At 45.1% G+C, this 21,183-nt stretch overlaps 1 protein-coding gene across 1 annotated transcript in view; it reads right to left on the bottom strand.

Moving 5' to 3' along the window:
* The window catches only part of BIRC6 (baculoviral IAP repeat containing 6), a 319,798-nt gene extending 319,182 nt beyond the window's left edge, over nucleotides 1-616 (bottom strand). Inside the window, 3 exon segments of the mRNA XM_048843594.2 lie at nucleotides 281-545; nucleotides 547-598; nucleotides 600-616. Coding sequence (XP_048699551.2) covers nucleotides 281-545; nucleotides 547-598; nucleotides 600-616 — 334 coding nt within the window.
* Nucleotides 617-21,183: the final 20,567 nt, after the last annotated feature.

Genomic DNA, 21,183 nt, shown 5'->3' with positions numbered 1-21,183 from the left:
GCCCTAGGAATCAACCGAAACAGGCGCCGCACCACCCCCGCCCCTCAGCCGGGCGGCGGAGCAACCAGGGGGAAAAAAAAAGATGCCGGCAGCCGGCCCATCACAGCGCCCTGCCCATCTGCCACCGGGCCCGACTCCCCAGCCCAGCGCCAGCTGTTCCACGGCCACCTCCCGCCCCAGACTCTTCCCAGCAGGGCCTGGCTCTCACGGAGCCCCTACCCCACGAGCCGGAGCCCGGGCCGGCTCCTCCGCCGTCGCCACCCCACGGGCCGGGCCTTACCGCTGAGCGCCGAGGCCTGCAGCGTGGCCCCCGAGGTACCGTCGATGACTTTGATGGCGCCGCGGGCGGTCACGGCCAGGATGGCGTTGAGAGCCGGGTGGTAGCAGAGGCTACAGAGCCCGTCGGCGTCGCAGCGCAGGCAGCCGTCCCGCAGCAGCAGCCACTCGCAGGGGCCCGGCGCAGCGGAGACCGATCCAGGGCCAGCGGCCGCCGCAGAGGAGCATGAGGCCCCCGCAGCCGCCGCAGCAGCCATCTTCCTGGCTGCTGCCACCGCTCAGGACAACAGGCCCGGGGAGCCGCTCAGTGACAGTCCCAGCGGCCGCCACCAGTCACCATCCGGGTCCGGGGAGAGGGGGAAAGAGAGAGCGCCGGCGCGAGCAGGAAGTGACGCGTCCCACGCCGGATACGGAACTGACGGCCAGGGTGAGAGCCCTGAGGTGAAAGAGGAAAAAGCAAGAGCGCAGTTGCCAACGGCTAAGAAAGCGGGGGGGAGGGGCCCGGCGTGCGTCACCGCCCTGTTTCTGGGGAGACTCCGCCCCCGCCCGGCAGTTCCCTTTCGCGGCAGCCTCCGCCATGCCGGCTCCTGGAGGGCTGTGGCCGAAGTGCGAAGGGGACAGGTCACCCGCCACTTCTGCGGCTGATGTCACAGATAGGGGCGTCCGTCCCTCTGACGGGGAGGGGCGGCTACCTGGGCCTGCTTTATTGTCCCCGCCTCTCACACGGCGCGTGCTGGGCGGGGCGGAAGCGGGGAATCCCAGCCTATGAGTTGGCTGGGTCCCCCCCCGCGCCAGGTGTTGAATGGAGCCTACAACGGGTTGCCAAAACCGGAGTGTGGCGCAGCCACTAGCTGGCAGCCTGTGTAACGTTTCTTACCTGAGCTGGTAACAGCCATAGCTGGTAGTGCAGTAAAGTACCTTAACGAGAACTCATCTGGTCTCTCTTTCTCTCTTATGATGGAAGCCGTGTAGCCGCTAGTCCATATCTGGTACAGGCGCCTCACCTAGTAGCAGCCTTGCAACCTGTCATGTACAAGGAGTACAGGACATGGTGTCAGAAGTAAAATAACCAGACTGGCAGTGGAGGAGAACAGAAACAGAAGGAAAACAGGAAGAAAGGTGGCAAACAGAGGCAGGAAGGGAAGCAACCCAGGTTCTGGAATCAATCGCATCAGCATGCCAATCTTTGATGCCCCCTGAGAACTTCAGTTTTGACAAACCTTTAGAGCAGACAGAGTGGAAGCAGTGCTTTGCAAGATTTCACGTTGCTACTAAACTCTTCCAGGGAACCGATTGGGGGACTGTAAAACATGAACATATCAGCAATAGACCAGATACTGGGCTTACAGACAAAAGCTTCTCACAGCAGCTACAATTAAAGACTGATTTAACCCTACACACAGTTACCTAGAAAACAAAGCAGAGTGAGCTAGTGAAGCACCAAAACGCAAGGCAGGAATACCTTAAGAAACCAGCTTAGAAGCTGTAAAGAGACACAATGTGATTACTACAAGTAATTATCATAAAACCCTTAAGGCAATGAGCAAAAAGTGCCAGACTAATGTAACCCTTCTGCCCGTCAGAGTTGGCAGCAACAAGGGCCGGGTTCAATATCTAGGGGATCCATTCCAATAACACAATGCAAACCGGCTCGAGCCCCCACCCAGTGACCTGGGATAAATATATACCACCCCCCGCTGGGCGCCTCCAACAGGCAATACTTCCCCTCTCGCAAGCACCTAGTCTGAGTGTAGCAAAAGCCTTTTAATAACAGAAACAATGTGGCATTATGTTTGGGAAACACCACCAACAGGATTCATAACACAACCCATGAGCAAAAAAAACCCACCCCAAGCAAATTGGGGCATGCCCTTTTCCCTTTGGTTCTTGAGTCCAGCAACCTCAAATCACCCAAAGTCCCAAAAGTCCAATGCCCCAAAAGTCTCTGTCCCTGGTCAGGGCAGCCCCAGAGTTCGAAAGTTTATCTGCGGAGCTTTACCTCCCAACCTGGGTGGAAATGGGACGGGGGTAAGAGGCACCTTACATGATCTGAAGCTGATAGCTCCATAGCAGCGCTCCACTCCGCCAGCCGCCCCACGAACTCCTTCGCTCAGCTGCGCTCCGCTCCGCCAGCCGCCCCACGAACTCCTTCGCTCAGCTGCGCTCCGCTCTGCCAGCCGCCCCACGAACTCCTTCGCTCAGCTGCGCTCCGCTCTGCCAGCCGCCCCACGAACTCCTTCGCTCAGCTCCTGCCATCCACAAACTGCTCCACCAGCCGGTCCGCAAGGCACTCCAGCCGGCCCACCAACCGCTCCACAATATAGCTTCAGGCTCCCCCACTACTTAACACAACACTCAGTGATTTCAGCTCTTAGGTGAATTCAGCTTGTAGTAGGGGAGCCCCAGTGCTGGTGCACTGTCAGCCCAAAATGAGCTCAGCAGCCTATAGCTAGACTTCTAATGAAATCAAAATTAGCTCTGATATTCTACAGTGGAGAGAGGAGGAAGTGCAATTAGCATGTAAGGCTCTCACCAAGGGGCCCATGCCACCAAGTGTTAATACTTGTCCCCAGCCTCTCTCCATTCACACAGTTTTGGAACCCATGACCCTTGCCTAGCGAGTGCTACTTAGTTGATGGTGAATCCCTCCATCATAACAAAAGGCCACGTACAGTTCTGAGCACAGTTCCCATAATCAGGGTAATAACAATTTATTCTTCCTGCCCCAATAACAGAGACACTGGGGATCCCACAGAAGCCAAAGTGACCATTTGGGCAGCTATGGTCTCATTCTAGGCGTGGTGGGTGTGCCTATGCAAATGAGATCGGCCCCTGAAGTTCTTTTCCACAACTTGCCACACCTCACCACCAGATGTCAGGGTGGAGCTCATCCTGACACTGCTTACACTAACTATAAAGCCGTTCAGACTAAATGCACAAGATGTGGAAAATTTCATAACCCAAGAGATGTGTGTCTAGCTGAAGGCACAGGATGTTGTAAGTGCACACAATATGAACATTTTGCAACCATTTGCCAGACTAAAGCAGTCAGTGAACTGACTACTACAGACTTATGATGACAAAAAGCTAGCCTGAAGAGTGAAACTGAATATTTATGGAAAGACTATTAACTGTAAAATTAACTTAGGACCAGACATGACCATCATATCAGAAGGGACATATAATTAACTTTATCCCCTTCCAGAGCTGAAATCACCTGACAGCCCTGACTAGCAATGGAGGTATTCTGAACTGCATGGGCCAGTTCACACCACAAATAATTTACAAAACCAAAAATGTTGCATTCAGAGTATATGTGATCAAAAGATCAAAGACCAGCAACCATCTCGGCCACAGCATGGCAGCCATGATGGACCAAGTGACAAAAGTAGAAGAACTTGATGTAGTATCTGGTGATATTGGACTTTTTAAAGGAGATCCAGGACAAATAACCTTAAGAGACAATGCTGAAATGTACAATGTACATACACTTTATAGGATTCCTATCACATTGGTTCATAAAGTGGAAGCTGAATTAAAGAGAATGGAACAGACTAGTGTAATTGAGGAAATATCTGAGCCAGCAGCATGGTGTGCCCCAAATGGTACTGGTTATAAAGAAAAATGGAAAAATACAAATGTGTGGATCTTAAAAGACTTAATGAAGCAGTAAGGAGAGAAAAATATATCCTCCCAACACTGGATGACTTCCTCCCCAGTGTGATAGGAGCTACAGTATTTTCCCAAGCTGTGTGCCTTTTATAGATTCTGGTAAATTCCTTTACCCAAAAAGAGTGCTAAACTAACTATATTTATCACATGCTTTGGGAGAGTTTGCTTTTGAAGATTAGCTTTTGGAATTACCAGTGCATGTGAAGTTTTCCACAGAAAGATAGCAGAACTGTTACTAAACACAAATGGAGTTGCAGTTTTCATGGACAGTATTTTGATATGTGGGTCATCGATGAAAGAACACAACAAAACCTTCAATGAAGTTCTAAGCTTAATCAGTCAGTCTGGACTGAAGGTAAACAAGGAAAAGTGTGTTTTCCACCTACATCAAATCAAGTTTTTGGGACACAGTAAAGAAAGATGAAATCAGTCCCAGCCTTGATAAAGTAAAAGCAATTCGAGAATTGAATGCACAAATGAATATACCACTGAGACACATACAAGTTGTGTTGGTTGATACCCACAAGAACTTTCTACACTAACGAAAACACTGGATGAACTGTTAGAGTCCAACACATCTTGACAGTGGGGGCCAAATCAAGAAATTACTTTAAAAAATGTTTAAAAAAATCTCAACATTCCAGTTTCTCAAGTACCACAGATGAACAAACCCACAGTGGTCAGCGTGGATGCAAGCAGCTATGGCCTAGTTGTTGTATTGTTGCAACGACGTGGATCCGAATGCAAATCAGCTGCATTTTGCTCTCACACACTCACATAAGCAGGAAAACAATATGCACAGATCGAAAAGAAGTGCCTGGGAAACATATTTGTCATGTGAGAACTTTTACAGATATCAGTGCAGATTGAATTCTTTTACACTGATAACAGACCACTTGTAACCCATATCAGTGAAAGAGACCTGGATCAAGCACTGCTGAGATGCCATATTTTGGTAAGGCTAATGCAATTTAACCAAGTTTGTAAATATGTTCCTGGGAAAAATCTGATAGTAGCTGACACACTGTCAGAGCAATCAGCATTGCACTCAACTACCCGTGAGCACAAAGATGATGTAAAGGTGTATGTGGATGCTATGGACACATACAGGCCAATGTCAGAAAACAGACTATACAAGCTACAAAAAGTAACCTTGACAGACACACAACTTCAAGTTGCCCTTTTACATTATATACCCATTTACATTAGGGCAGCTAGCTCAAGTATCCAAAGGACACTAAAGAAGCGACAAAAGCCAATGTGGCCAATTAAGTGAGTCAAATGGACTAATAAAGGTGACTGCATCATCATTCCAAATGCAGTGAAACAAGAAATCCTATATCTCATCCATGAAGGAGAGAGAAGACTAACTAAAGGCCATGAACAAGCCAACCAGTCAGGGTGGTGTCCAGGCATTAGCAAGGACATAAAGAATAAAATGCCTGCATGTGAACATTACAGAACTAACAAATCAATACAACACAAGGAACCTTTAACAACAACACCTCTACCAGACAGACCTTAAATCTGCAGCTAGTCTCTTCCATGTGAATGTAGAGGACATCATTACCTGGTCATAGTGGACTGTTTTTCCAGGAATGTAGAAATAACATACTTGAAAGACATAACATGATAGTTTTCAGAGTGGTAGCCGTATTAGTCTGTATCAGCAAAAATAACAAGGAGTCCTTGTGGCACCTTATGTCTACACTACGAAATTAGGTCGATTTTATCGAAGTCAGTTTTTAGAAACCGATTTTATACAGTCGATTGCATATGTCCACACTAAGCGCATTAAGTCGGCAGAGTACATCCTCACTGCCATGGCTAGCATCAACTTACAGAGCAGTGCACTGTGGGTAGCTATCCCACAGTTCCCGCAGTCTCCGCTGCCCATTGGAATTCTGGGTTAAGCTCCCAATGCCTGATGGGGCAAAAACATTGTCGCGGGTAGTTTTGGGTACATGTCGTCAGGCCCCCTCCCTCCGTGAAAGCAATGGCAGACAATTGTTTTTCGCCTTTTTTCCTGGGATATCCATGCAAATGCCATACCATGGCAAGCATGGAGCCCGCTCAACTCACCGTCACTGTACGTCTTCTGGGTGCTGCTGGCAGACACAGTACTGCATTGGTACACAGCAGCAGCTCCTTGCCTTTGCGGCAGACAGTGTAGTAGGACTGATAGCCATCGTATGTCTCCTGGGTGCTCATGGCAGACCTCGGTGAGGTCAATCGGGGCGCCTGGACAGACATGGCTATTCTCCTCTTAGAGCACTGAATAGGAGCCAGAGACTCCAGGTCATGCTCTTCTTTAAGTTTCGTCTCATGGAGATTCAGTCCTGTCTGGAATACCATGTGAGCTGGAGGCTTCTGCCTTAGGCTGCTCTCCCAGTTGGCAGCACCGCGCGGTAGCACCTAACTCAGCCTACCCCTTGCTCCCCTGGCTTATGAAGCCTGGACAGTAGCAAGGAGCAGTTCAACTATAGGCTGAGCAAGTGCAGAATGGTGGTAGAATGTGCCTTTGGATGTTTAAAAGCTCACTGGCGCCGTTTGCTGACTAGGTCAGACCTCAGTGCAAACCAGCATTCCCGTTGTTATTGCAGCTTGCTGTGTACTCCATAATATCTGTGAGAGTAAGGGGGAGACGTTTATGGTGGGGTGGGAGGTTGAGGCAAATCGCCTGGCATCTGATTTTGAGCAGCCAGACACCAGGACAATTAGAAGAGCACAGCAAGGCGTGCTGCGCATCAGAGAGGCTTTGAAAACCAGTTTCATGACTGGCCAGGCTTCAGTGTGACAGTTGTGTGTGTTTCTTCGTGATGCAAACCTGTCCCCTTCGTAAAGTAACTATTGTTTTGAAACCATGCATTCTTTATTAATTTAAAAAAAAAATGAGAAACGGACTAGGTAGCCTGGGTGGGGTGGGGGAAGAGGGAAGGAGAAGGCCACATTGCTTATTGTAGCCATACTAAAAATCAAACTGTTTGAATGACAGCCTTCTGTTGCTTGGGCCGTTCCCTGGAGTGGAGTGGCTGGGTGCCTGGAGCGGAGTGGCTGGGTGCCTGGAGCCTCCCCCCGCCATGTTCTTGGGCGTCTGGGTGAGGAGGCTATGGAGCATGGGGAGGAGGGTAGGTGGTTATACAGTGGATGCAGAGGGGGGTCTGTGCTCTTGTTGGCTTTCCTGCAGCTCCAACAGACGCTTCATCATGTCCGTTTGCTCCCCCAACAGACGCTTCATCATGTCCTTTTGCTCCCCCATTAGCCTCAGCATCGTGTCCTGTCTCTGCTCTTCACACTCACTTACTTATTTCCTGGCCTCTGTCACTGAATGCCTCCATGCATTAAGCTGTGCCCTATCAGTGCGGAAGGACTGCATGAACTCGTAAAACATGTAATCGCGAGTGCATTTTTTCGCCTTCTAATCTGCAAAACCTCAGGAACAATGATGATAGGGGGAGCGTAGAAACATTCTACGTTCTACAATTCTGGGGGCCACCTTTGCTGCTGAGTTTGCCACACTGACCAAACAGGAAATGAAATTCAAAAGTTCCCGAGGCTTTTCCTGTGTACCTGGCTAGTGCATTGGAGTTCGAAGTGCTGTCCAGAGCGGTCACAATGGAGCACTCTGGGATAGCTCCTGGAGGCCAATACCGTCGATTTGTGTCCGCACTACTTCAAGTCCGCACTACCTCAAAAACAGCAAGGTCGATTTTAGTGCTACTTCCCTCGTCGGGGAGGAGTACAGAAGTCGATTTTAAGAGCCCTTTAGGTCAATGGAATGAGGTTGGTTGTGTGGACGCAGTCATTTTTAAATCGACCTAACACAGCTAAATTTGACCTAAGCCCATAGTGTAGACCCAAGCCTTAGAGACTAACAAATGTATTTGGGCATAAGCTTTCGTGGGTTAGAACCCACTTCATCAGATGCACGGAGTGAAAATACAGGAGCAGGTATAAATACATGAAAGGATGGGGGTTGCTTTACCAAGTGTGAGGTCAGTCTAACAAGATAAATCAATTAACAGCAGAATACCAAGGGAGGAAAAATAACTTCTGAAGTGGTAAGAGAGTGGCCCATTACAGACAGTTGACAAGAAGGTGTGAGTAACAGTAGGGAGAAATTAGTATTGGGGAAATTAAGTTTAGATTTTGTAATGACCCATTGTGTTAGGTGCTATACAAACACAGAACAAAAGACTGCCCTTGCCCTAAAAACTTTATAATAGAGACAAGAGACAGGGGGAGTACAAGAAAACAATGAGACAATATTGGTTGATATGTAGAAACTCTCCTCAGCACCAAATAGGGCTAGATCCACAAAGAGAACTTAGGCTCAGCATTGCAACGCTTAACTTTTCAGTGCCCTGGTGCTGCATGAACTCCTCAGCCGTGAGTTAGGTGCCCATGCACCCTGTACAATGCATGAGGAGAGATAAGTGCCTAAGAAAGGAATTCACAGAAACCAGCAAGCTGGGAGTGGAACCATCTAAGCTAGCCAGTAGGCCCCACCCCTCGCTTTAACATTTCCTATATCCCTTCAAAAGATAGTTGGATGCCTAACTGCAAGGCAGAAAAAAGCACCTCTCTCCGCTAAGGATTCTCAGCTGTGACCCTTCCTGGAGTTACATGCCTAGGCAAGGTCAGTCCTGTTTCAAGAAAAACCAGAGAGAGAGGAGGATTGAGAAAGAAAGACAGTACCCCATTATAACCAATAGATTAGTGGTTATGGTACTCACTTGGAATGTGGGAAATCTGTTTCAACTCCCTGCTCTACCTGATTTGGAGCAGGGCCTGATCTTTGGTCTCCCATATCGCAGGTGAGTGCTCTGATCACAAGATTACAGACTCTATTTCTGTCTGGCCTAATTAATATTTAATTATTATAGAAAGTGGAACAGCTTCAACAGGAGAGATTGAGCACTACCCACCTCAGAATACCTCATAGCTTGAGGATTAGGGCACCCAATTGGGAGGTGAGAGACTGGGGTTCAAGTCCCTACTCTAAATCAAGAATTCCTAAGTTTCAAACACAGGCAGAATGGGAATTTGAGAAAAGGTTTCCCACATCCCAGATGAGTCCCCTGCCCACAGGGCTATTGGACACACTCACACAGAGCCTGCTAGCCATAAAAATTACTAATCTGGCTGGTTTTTATGTGGTCAGAGCATACCTACTAGGGTCATTGGGCAAGATATGCAGGAAAATGTCTATTTTGAGAATTGCACTAGGGCACTGAGCAGCTCAATGGCATCAGGACTAGCCATTTTACACATACCCACCTGCAGAAACGTAGGTGCTATGGTAGCTTTACTGGCAGAAACTTAGGCAATTTAGGCACTTAGTGTTAGGTGACAGCTGACCAGGGTGTTTCACAGAAGTAAGTGGCATTTAAATGTTGCCTAAAGTGGCAGTTAGGCAGCTAAGTACCTTTGTGGATCTAGCCCTGAGTGCCTGAGGTAATTATGGAGGTGACGGTTGTGGCCCTCTACTTAAAGTTGTGTTCCAGTTTCCATTTAAAATAAGAATAAACTCCCCATTAAACAAGGAAGGTGTAGCCCACCTAACAATTTCAGTTCTTTTTTCTCTTGGGCTGAGAGTGTAGGAACTTCAGTTGTTGCCTGCAGTCTGGCTCCTTCGACTTCTAGCTACCCCTTTTCTCTCTTCATCTTACCCTAGTTGATTTTTAGTAATATAAATTATTGATTTATACTAAGTGTAGCTTTGATATTTGTACACTTTTTGCCAGCCCCACAAAAAAATCCTTATTAGAAGTGTGTGAGATTAATAAGACTCCACCAATCACTAGAGCCTGTAGCGTCAAATGCATGCATCTAAAGTGATTGCCTTCTAAGTTATGATATCAAGTATCATAGGGGTAGCCGTGTTAGTCTGTATCCACAAAAACAACAAGGAGTCTGGTGGTACCTTAAAGACTAACAGATTTATTTGGGCATAAGCTTTCATGGGTAAAAAACCCAGTTCTTTTGAGTTATATGTAATTCACACTACCAAATATTTTTAAAGGATTTGTATACCACAACAATCAAATTAGGCTAAAATTATGAAAATATCGGGCTGTATGAACATTTTATTATTTGTTAGCTATCTAAATATTCATGCATAAGGAATAGTATGTATGAATAAAACTGAACTTTAAAAAAATCAAAGATTTCAATTAATTATTCAGATGTATTCTTCTTCAGCTCTACATTCTATAAAATTTTTGTTTGTTATCAAAAGCCTTGTATTGGAAACCACTGTTCTTATCTAACCCATGAAAGGGCTGAGAGAGCAAGTTTTATTTGCTATATCTCATTTTTACAACACTGGCCTACATTTCTGACAGTTGGAATATGTCTACTCAGGGTTAGTAAAAGTCATGTTAGCAGACCCCAGGTTTGTTAACGTAGCGCTTGAGGTAATTTATAACCCCAGGTAGGAATTGTTCAATGCTGGATCCTAACCTGGGACTTTAGTGTCTGCACTGCATTATGAAAAGGAGGACTTGTGGCACCTTAGAGACTAACCAATTTATTTGAGCATGAGCTTTCGTGAGCTACAGCTCACTTCATCGGATGCAATGAATCCGATGAAGTGAGCTGTAGCTCACGAAAGCTCATGCTCAAATAAATTGGTTAGTCTCTAAGGTGCCACAAGTACTCCTTTTCTTTTTGCGAATACAGACTAACACGGCTGTTACTCTGAAACCTGCACTGCATTATGTGGGCCCGATTTCAGTCACCCATAGCCCAGACTTCCTAGTGCCCTCCCAAAATGTGGCTGCTCTAGCCCTTTCTTCATGGTGCAGTGTGGGAAGTACTGACTGTCCACCAGACTTGACTGTCCAGAGGACAAAGAAAGTCAGACTGTGAGATTGTGGACTACTTTTGGAAGACTCTGAAGAGCGTAAGTCCGGTAGTGCTGTGTCTACACTGCAAAGCACTAGGGCTTGAACCCTGGGTCCCGGCTTGACTCAGGCTGGGACCCTCCACCCCCATAGCGTCCTGGATCCAAGCCCTGGGTTAGCGAAATTTGTGTATTGTTGGAGTGTCTTCAGCCTAAGTTCAAATGTTGGGTTTACATTGTAGTGTGGATATGCCCTCATACACATAATGTATATGCAATTTTATGCTTATTTTCAACATGCTATTTCTAGGATTTTGCATATAATGAGCAGTGAGAAGCAGAATTCCTATTGAGGTAAGCAATTACCCTATTTACATGCAGCTGTAGATACAAGAGTGCCCAAATAGTAAATCCTAGAGGTCTATTGATCTAAATAATCAAAAGTGACTGCTAAACTTCTGTCATAACCATACAGCTAAGGGTAGCCGAAGAATTCCTCCTTACCTGTAAGGGGTTAAGAAGCTCAAATAACCTCGTTAACACCTGACCAAAAGGACCAATGGGGAAAGAAGATATTTTCAAATCGAGGGGGAGGCATTGTTTGTGCTCTTTGTTTTGTGTGTTCTCTTGGGAAGCAGCGAAGCACTATGTCAGAAAACTCCTCTTCCTATAAACCATCCTAAATTAAATCTCAATATTGCAGAAAGAGTAAGTAAATAAGGCAGGGCGGGTTAGATTACCTTTTGTTTTCCACTTGTGAATTTTCCCTCTGCTAAGAGGGAGGTTTATCCCTGTTTTTCATAACTTTAAAGTTTTGCCTAGAAGGGAATCCTCTGTGTTTTGAATCTGATTACCCTGTAAAGTTACCTTCCATCCTGCTTTTACAGAGGTGCTTCTTTTACTTTTTTTTTTCTTTATAATAAAGTTGTTTTTTAAGAATCTGGTTTACCTATTTGGTTGGTATATTATTCTCAAGCCTTCCCAGGAAGGGGGTGTAGGGCTTGGGGGGATATTTTGGGGGAATAGGAATTCCAAATGGTCCTTTCCCTGATTCTTTGTCTAAATCACTTGGTGGTGGCAGCATACCATTCAAGGAGAAAGGATTTGTGCCTTGGGGAAAAAAAGTTTTAACCTAAGCTGGTAGAAATAAGCTTTGGGGGCTTTCATGGGGGTCCCCACATCTGTACCCTAGAGTTCAGAGTGGGGAGGGAACTCTGACAACTTTATTTTCCAAGAATATACTATTTTAAGAATGCCTTATTGATCTTTAAGGATGGTGTGAGGACAATGCTATTCATGAATCTACTGGGATGAAAGAAGACAGCCTCTACTCCAAAGTGTGAGGAAATGACAATTCAGCTGAGATGTTTAAAGAGCTCAGCTCCCATTTATGCACCTGAGGGAAGCAGCCAGATATGGAAAAATGCTCTGTGTGCAGCAGCAACCACTGAGAACAATGCTGATCTCTTCTGAAAATCTGTTTCTACCGGTACATCTACACAGGGATAGAAGACCTGCGGCATAGCCGTGACTGGCCTGAGTCAACTGAACGAAGCTCATGGAGCTAAGAGTGAGAGGCTAAAAGTTGCTGTGTAGATGTTTGGGCTCAGGCTGGAGCCTGAGCTCTGGGACCCTGCACCTATGCAGGGTCCAAGCTTGAATGCCTACAGAGCAATTTTTGGAACCCAGTGAGACGGAGTCAGCTGACCATGGCCAGCCACAGGTTTTTTATCTCTGTGTACACATACCCATAATCAAGTCCATGGTCTAAAGCCCATTGCAGTCATACTCTCACTGGCTTCAGGCAGCTTTGCGTAAGGCCCTAAAAGCTTCAAGATGAAGCTTGTCCAATGCTGAAGAAATAGCTGTGCTCTTCAAATTCTAATTACTCTACAACTCAAGTTGTTTTATAAATACTCCTTTTCAATATAAAAAAAATAGCTTACAATACTGAATTATTGAGATCTGATGGACTAAGCTTTGTAGTCAACTGTCTTCATAACAGGATCCTCCCTTACTTTTTCCAAACTCGAACAATTTCCAGCAGCAGGAGCTAGCAGTTTTAGCTTGCATAGATACACAATACAAACAAAAAGAAAAGGAGGACTTTGGCACCTTAGAGACTAACAAATTTGAGCTTTTGTGAGCTGTAGCTCACAAAAGCTTATGCTCAAATAAATTTGTTAGTCTCTTAAGGTGCCACTAATCCTCCTTTTCTTTTTGCAGATACAGAATAACACGGCTGCTACTCCGAAACAATACAAACAGGCACTTTTGGATCATCTATAGTTGAAGATGGACATGCGACATTTAAAAATATACTTCAAGTTGCCCTAGTCTAGACACGATAAATCGATCCCTGAGCGCTCTCCCATCAACTCCTGTACTCCAGTGCCGCAAGAGGCAGAGGCAGAGTCGATGGGGTAGCAGCAGTGGTCGACTCACCGCGGTGGAGGCACCACAGTAAGTCGATCTAAGTACATAGACTTCAGCTACGTGAATAACGTAGTTGAAGTTGTGTAACTTAGATCAATCCCTCCCCCAGTGTAGACCAGGGCTAGATGTAGTATGAAGACTGGATGTAGGACAGTGAAAAGAGAAGCCAGAAAAGTGTGCTTTAAGGGCCAACTGATAGTAACTTTTAGGCAACCTCTCATTATTTCAATGGAGTATGAAAAAATTCAGGTGTGTAATTTTAAAATAGAACTTAGAGAAAAGGTAGGAAAATACTTCTTTGTACATGCCTGCTCAATGCACACAAGTTTTTCAGAACACAATTTTCACTGTGCACATGCAAGTCCCATACTGTTGCATCCATGCCTTTGGAAATAAGCTTAGCTGGAAAGTAGTTGCTTCAGCTTAGAAGTTGCACTAATGACAGGAAATCTGCATTACATTTTCAAGTATGAAACAGAAGTTTGTATACTTCATTATCCTAAAAAATTTATTTACAATTTTAGAACATGGAACTGATTACATATATAGGAATGTGAATGTATGTGTTTTGATTCAGTGAAAATAAATAAGCTTTATACAGTCTCTAAACAAGTTTAATTCAAAATCTTTATAAAATACATCTTATGCTGTATTTACATACATACCTGGTCTAAAAATATGAGTTAATGAGAAGTTATAAAAAACTATTGGAACCATTTGAGAACTGTTTAAGTATGTTTCTTTGAATAGCATATGCAAAACGTGAAACTAAATATATTGACTTTAAAGGTGCAATTCTGCAGTTGTCTATAAAAGACTTGCTATGTTATATGCATATATACACTGGATATTATACACACACACACACCCCTAGTTTGAAGGGCACTGTTAAAACAGCAACTATAGTTTTAAGAGAATATTAGCACAAAAGAAACTAAGATTTTTAAAGAAATGTCATCATAGTCCCATATGAAAAGGAAGCTGGGTGTGTTGAAAGAGTGATTTTAAACTGTCTCAGAAAGTACCCAAGTTCATATTGTCATTGCAGATCCATGAACATGTTATGAAGTTGTCTACAACGCAACTTGGAAAGGGCAGACAAGAAATGGTAAAAACTCATTAAATACCTACCAACCTTTAAGTGTGTTAACCCCTAGTGTTTATGATGCAGTTAACTACATTCATTCACACTGACTTGGTTTCTTTAAAGTTTAAAATACTAATTGGATCTTCTCGTTAACCACTATAATATAGCCATAAAATGATAAAGATGGGAAGCACATTATTCTGACTTCCAGAATCACATCTGATAGAGCTTCACTGCTAATGCGTATACTATTTTAAAACAGTACAAATACTTTCAAAACATGCTGGGATATGAATTTCATTTACTATAGATTATTATGCAACAAGGTACTGTAATTGGTAAAATACACTAATATAGGTTAAGGTTCTGTCATAAATATAAAGGGAAGGGTAAACCCCTTTAAAATTCCTCCTGGCCAGAGAAAAAAATCCTCTCACCTGTAAAGGGTTAAGAAGCTAAAGGTAACCTCACTGGCACCTGACCAAAATGACCAATGAGGAGACAAGATACTTTCAAAAGCTGGGAGGAGGGAGAGAAACAAAGGGTCTGTGTGTCTGTCTATATTCTGTCTTTGCCGGGGATAGACCAGGAATGGAGTCTTAGAACTTTTAGTAAGTAATCTAGCTAGGTACGTGTTAGATTATGATTTCTTTAAATGGCTGAGAAAAGAATTGTGCTGAATAGAATAACTATTTCTGTCTGTGTATCTTTTTTGTAACTTAAGGTTTTGCCTAGAGGGGTTCTCTATGTTTTGAATCTAATTACCCTGTAAGGTATCTACCATCCTGATTTTACAGGGGGGATTTCTTTATTTCTATTTACTTCTATTTTTATTAAAAGTCTTCTTGTAAGAAAACTGAATGCTTTTTCATTGTTCTCAGATCCAAAGGTTTGGGTCTGTAGTCACCTAGGCAAATTGGTGAGGCTTTTTACCAAACCTTAGTCCAGGAAGTGGGGTGCAAGGTTTTGGGAAGTATTTTGGGGGGAAAGACGTGTCCAAACAGCTCTTCCCCAGTAACCAGTATTAGTTTGGTGGTGGTAGCGGCCAATCCAAGGACAAAGGGTGGAATATTTTGTACCTTGGGGAAGTTTTGACCTAAGCTGGTAAAGAAAAGCTTAGGAGGTTTTTCATGCAGGTCCCCACATCTGTACCCTAGAGTTCAGAGTGGGGGAGGAACCTTGACATGGTGGCAGAGTGGTGGGATTAACCTGAAATCATTTTGAGATCCAGTTGAGATTTTTTGAACTAGAAATACAGATTTTAAAAAGGAATTTTTTTTTTCCTTTGGAAAGGAAGTCCAGAAGCAGCTGAAACTGAAAGCAGCTTGTTTTCTCTCTGCTTTGGAGCCAGAGCTGAGACAAAAGGGGATTATCTTTGTGAATTGCAGGTTTTCTTTGCCTGGAGGCAGGGTATTTAGCCTCCTGCAGGGAAATTCACAGTCTTGGTAAACCAGATTTTTTTTTCTAAAAGTAAATGGGGGGGGGGGGGTGTTCTACCCATTTGCCTGGAGACAAAAGTGGAGGGGTTTTTTTTTTTAGGATTTTGATTTTTATGTTTTACAAGGAGCACAGGTTTGAAAAGGAGATTTTTTCTTTCTTTGGGCTGCTGGTAAGCAGGTTTCCAAGTAGTTGGAGGTTTTTTGCTTTGATTTGGGCCCAGAGCAGAGACAAGGGAATTGTCTTTTTCTGTAGGCTGACAATCACTATCAGAGAATAGGTATTCTATTCCAGCAAAGAAAAATTTTACAGCCAAGTTTTGTTTGTTTATTTCTAAACCTCGGGTGTAAAGTTAGTTAAAAACAGAAAGGTTAGAATGACAAAATCCACGGCTCGACAAAAGCTGGAATTAGGCAGATTTCAAGCTGCGGAAAAACAAAGGGAACATGAAAGACAGATAGAACTCATGCGGCTGAAAATGGAAGCAAGGGACAAAGAAATGGAAGCAAGGGCCAAAGAACTGGAGGAGAAGGAAAAAGAGAGGAAGCATGTGGAAGAGGAGGAGAAGATAAAGGCTCAGCTGAATATCCCAACAAACCCTAGTGATCCTTCTCCAAGTACCACTTCCCATCCCAGAAAGTTCCCCACCTACAAGGCAGGTGATGATACTGAGGCCTTCTTAGAAAACTTCGAAAGGGCCTGCCTTGGGTACAGCATCTCTACCGACCAATACATGGTAGAGCTGAGGCCACAGCTCAGTGGACCCTTAGCTGAGGTGGCAGCTGAAATGCCTAAAGAACACATGAACAAGTATGAACTGTTTAAATCCAAGGCGAGAGTCAGAATGGGGATAACACCCGAGCATTCTCGTCGGAGGTTTAGAGCCCTAAGGTGGAAACCAGACGTGTCATTTACCCGACATGCCTACCACGTTGTGAAACATTGGGATGCCTGGATATCAGGAGCAAGTGGTGAGTCTCCAGTAAATGTGCCCTTCCTAATGCAAATAGAACAATTCTTAGAGGGGGTTCCTGAGGAAATAGAAAGATACATCCTAGATGGGAAACCCAAAACCGTAATCGAGGCAGGAGAGATTGGAGCCAGATGGGTGGAGGTGGCAGAGAAGAAGAAAACTGGTCGCAGTTGGAGTGGAGACCAGAAGGGACAACCCCAGACTACACCCTATTACCGGGGGCCACCCAAAGCCCCACCTACCTCCCAAAGAACCCTCCAGACCCCTTATCATTCCACCACCCTGTTCTCCAGCAACCCACCTTGCCCCAGTGACCCGTCAGCTGGACGATGTTTTAAATGTAACGAGCTGGGGCATGTAAAGGCCAACTGCCCCAAGAACCCCAACAGATTACAGTTCATTGCACCGGAATCACACCAGAGGTCCGCAGGCCCAGATACCTCCCAGATACCCTTGGAGCGGAGGGAAACTGTGAGTGTGGGCGGGAAGAACGTCACCGCGTGGAGGGACACCGGAGCACAAGTGTCAGCTATCCATGTTTCCTTAGTGGACCCCAATTTAATCAACCCAGAGATCCAAGTGACGATTCAACCCTTCAAGTCCAACTTTTTCGATTTGCCTACAGCCAAGTTGCCTGTCCAGTACAAGGGCTGGTCAGGAACGTGGACTTTTGCAGTCTATGATGATTATCCCATCCCCATGCTGTTGGGGGAAGACTTGGCCAATCATGTGAAGCAGGCCAAGAGGGTGGGAACAGTCACCCGCAACCAGGCTAAACAAGCAGTGAGGCCTAGCTCTGTTCTGGAAACTTCTATCAGGACCCGGTCAGAGGTGATGGACCCGGACCCCAGGCCAATGTCTGCAACAGCAGTAGTGGATCCAGTCCCAGAGACCCAGATGGAACCAGTCCCAGAACCGGAACCAGCGGAACAACCAGCACAAGACCATTTGCCAGCACTGAATCCAGTACTTGCAACCTCAACACCAGAGGGCCCCACCGAACCTGAACCAGCAGCAGCCGATAGCCCTACACAAGAGGCTCAGCCAGAGCCTGAACCCCAACATAGTGTCCCAGCGGAGAGCGGTTCACAGTCAACGGAAACAGCCCCGTCCCCTACATCGCTTCCAGAGGGACCAAGCATAGGTCCACAATCCAATGAGGAACTGATGTCTCCAGCATCAAGGGAACAGTTCCAGACCGAACAGGAAGCAGATGAAAGCCTCCAGAGAGCCTGGACGGTGGCACAGAGCAACCCACCGCCTCTCAGCTCTTCAAATCGATCCAGGTTTGTTGTAGAAAGAGGACTTTTATACAAGGAAACTCTTTCTGGGGGACACCAGGAAGACTGGCATCCTCAGAGACAGTTGATAGTTCCAACTAAATACCGGGCCAAGCTCTTGAGCTTAGCCCATGATCACCCTAGTGGCCATGCTGGGGTGAACAGGACCAAAGACCGTTTGGGGGGGTCATTCCACTGGGAGGGAATGGGCAAGGATGTTTCTACCTATGTCCGGTCTTGTGAGGTGTGCTAAAGAGTGGGGAAACCCCAAGACCAGGTCAAAGCCCCTCTCCAGCCACTCCCCATCATTGACGTTCCATTTTAGCAAGTAGCTGTGGATATTCTGGGTCCTTTTCCGAAAAAGACACCCAAAGGAAAGCAGTACATACTGACTTCCATGGATTTTGCCACCCGATGGCCGGAAGCAGTAGCTCTAAGCAACACCAGGGCTAAAAGTGTGTGCCAGGCACTAGCAGACATTTTTGCCAGGGTAGGTTGGCCCTCTGACATCCTCACAGATGCAGGGACTAATTTCCTGGCAGGAACTATGGAAAACCTTTGGGAAGCTCATGGGGTAAATCACTTGGTTGCCACTCCTTACCACCATCAAACAAATGGCATGGTGGAGGAGTTTAATGGAACTTTGGGGGCCATGATACGTAAATGAGCACTCAAATGATTGGGACCTAGTGTTGCAGCAGTTGCTCTTTGCCTACAGAGCTGTACCACACCCCAGTTTAGGGTTTTCCCCATTTGAACTTGTATATGGGGGTGAGGTTAAGGGGCCATTGCAGTTGGTGAAGCAGCAATAGGAGGGATTTACACCTTCTCCAGGAACTAACATTCTGGACTTTGTAACCAACCTACAAAACACCCTCTGAACCTCTTTAGCCCTTGCTAAAGAAAACTTACAGGATGCTCAAAAAGAGCAAAAAGCCTGGTATGATAAACACGCCAGAGAGCGTTCCTTCAAAGTAGGGGACCAGGTCATGGTCTTAAAGGCGCTCCAGGCCCATAAAATGGAAGCATCTTGGGAAGGGCCATTCACGGTCCAGGAGCGCCTGGGAGCTGTTAATTATCTCATAGCATTCCCCACCTCCAACCGAAAGCCTAAAGTGTACCATATTAATTCTCTAAAGCCCTTTTATTCCAGAGAATTAAAGGTTTGTCAGTTTACAGCCCAGGGAGGAGACGACGCTGAGTGGCCCGAAGGGGTCTACTACGAAGGGAAAAGTGCTGGTGGTGTGGAAGAGGTGAACCTCTCCATGACCCTTGGGCGTATGCAGCGACAGCAGATCCAGGAGCTGTGCACTAGCTACGCGCCAACGTTCTCAGCCACCCCAGGACTGACTGAACGGGCATACCACTCCATTGACACAAGTAATGCTCACCCAATTAGGGTCCAACCTTACCGGGTGTCTCCTCAAGCTAAAACTGCTATAGAACGGGAGATCCAGGATATGTTACAGATGGGGGTAATCCGCCCCTCTGAAAGTGCATGGGCATCTCCAGTGGTTCTAGTTCCCAAACCAGATGGGGAAATACGTTTTTGCGTGGACTACCGTAAGCTAAATGCTGTAACTCGCCCAGACAACTATCCAATGCCACGCACAGATGAACTATTAGAGAAACTGGGACGGGCCCAGTTCATCTCTACCTTGGACTTAACCAAGGGGTACTGGCAGGTACCGCTAGATGAATCTGCCAAGGAAAGGTCAGCCTTCCCCACACATCTCGGGCCATATGAATTTAATGTACTCCCTTCCAGGCTGCGAAATGCACCCGCCACCTTCCAAAGACTTGTAGATGGTCTCCTAGCGGGATTAGGAGAATATGCAGTCACCTACCTTGACGATGTGGCCATATTTTCGGATTCCTGGGCAGACCACCTGGAACATCTACAAAAAGTCCTTGAGCGCATAAGGGAGGCAGGACTAACTGTTAAGGCTAAGAAGTGTCAAATAGGCCTAAACAGAGTGACTTACCTTGGACACCAGGTGGGTCAAGGAACTATCAGCCCCCTACAGGCCAAAGTGGATGCTATCCAAAAGTGGCCTGACCCAAAGTCCAAGAAACAGGTTCAATCCTTCTTAGGCTTGGCCGGTTATTACAGACGATTTGTACCGCACTACAGCCAAATCGCTGCCCCACTGACAGACCTAACCAAAAAGAAACAGCCAAATGCTGTTCAGTGGACCGAAAAGTGTCAGAAGGCCTTTAACAAGCTTAAAGCGACACTCATGTCTGACCCTGTACTAAGGGCCCCAGACTTTGACAAACCGTTCCTTCCCTTTATATTTATGACAGGTTCACTAAGCTGTAGATATGTAATCTATTTTTAGAAACCATACTACTTGTTTAGAACAACATCTTGCAGTTCTTATTCAACCAAAACTTCCGCTGATTAGTTTAAAAGTTGATGATACCAAAGTTATTTTTATGTTTACAGTACTGTGAGACTTAGCATAGCTGGGATTTGCTATCACAACATTTGTCCAGCATCAACTTTAAGTAGTTTAATTTAAAACTACCAGGTACCCATGCAGTGAAGCAATTTATAGAAACTAAAGTTTCTTTTGGAGGCTGAGAATTTAACTTTAAATTTTAATTAATAATTATTATTATAAATTACATACAATTAATCATTAAAGTTTCAAGTTATATGGATAGTTTTATTACAAATATTGTAGAATTGAAGCTAAAATCACAGTAGTTTGACTACTACAGAGCACAGGCAGCTCCTTATCACCTTGTAATGGCCGATAGATTTTTTTTTTTATTTGCAGTAAGGATCTCTGGTTGTACTATTATTTTTAAGAGACAAAAGTTTGCAAAAGAAATTTTTGGCAAGTCAGTCAAAACCTATTTCCAAATGTTACCTACTAAAGATAGCAAACAACTTTACTTCAATAAAGTAAATATCATGCTAAGTTACCTTCAATACATTTTTTTCTTTCCATAATTTCCATCATCATCATCAACATGGACCATTACATAAACAATTTATATAGTATACCCAGGAAGTATTTAATATGTTATCACAATATTACCTAATTTGATAGTCAAAATTAGTGTGAAAATTTGTTGCTAAGTTCCTAATTCTGCCTTCCTTACTCAATGGAGGCAGAATAAAGGCTTTTAAGAATTTTAATACTTCATTTTGCAAAAGATGAAC

Source organism: Caretta caretta, chromosome 3 (genome assembly GCF_965140235.1).
Source record: "Caretta caretta isolate rCarCar2 chromosome 3, rCarCar1.hap1, whole genome shotgun sequence".
Lineage (NCBI taxonomy): Eukaryota > Metazoa > Chordata > Testudines > Cheloniidae > Caretta > Caretta caretta.
Note: the sequence above shows the minus strand (reverse complement) of the source record. Positions and strands in the feature narration are given on the sequence as shown.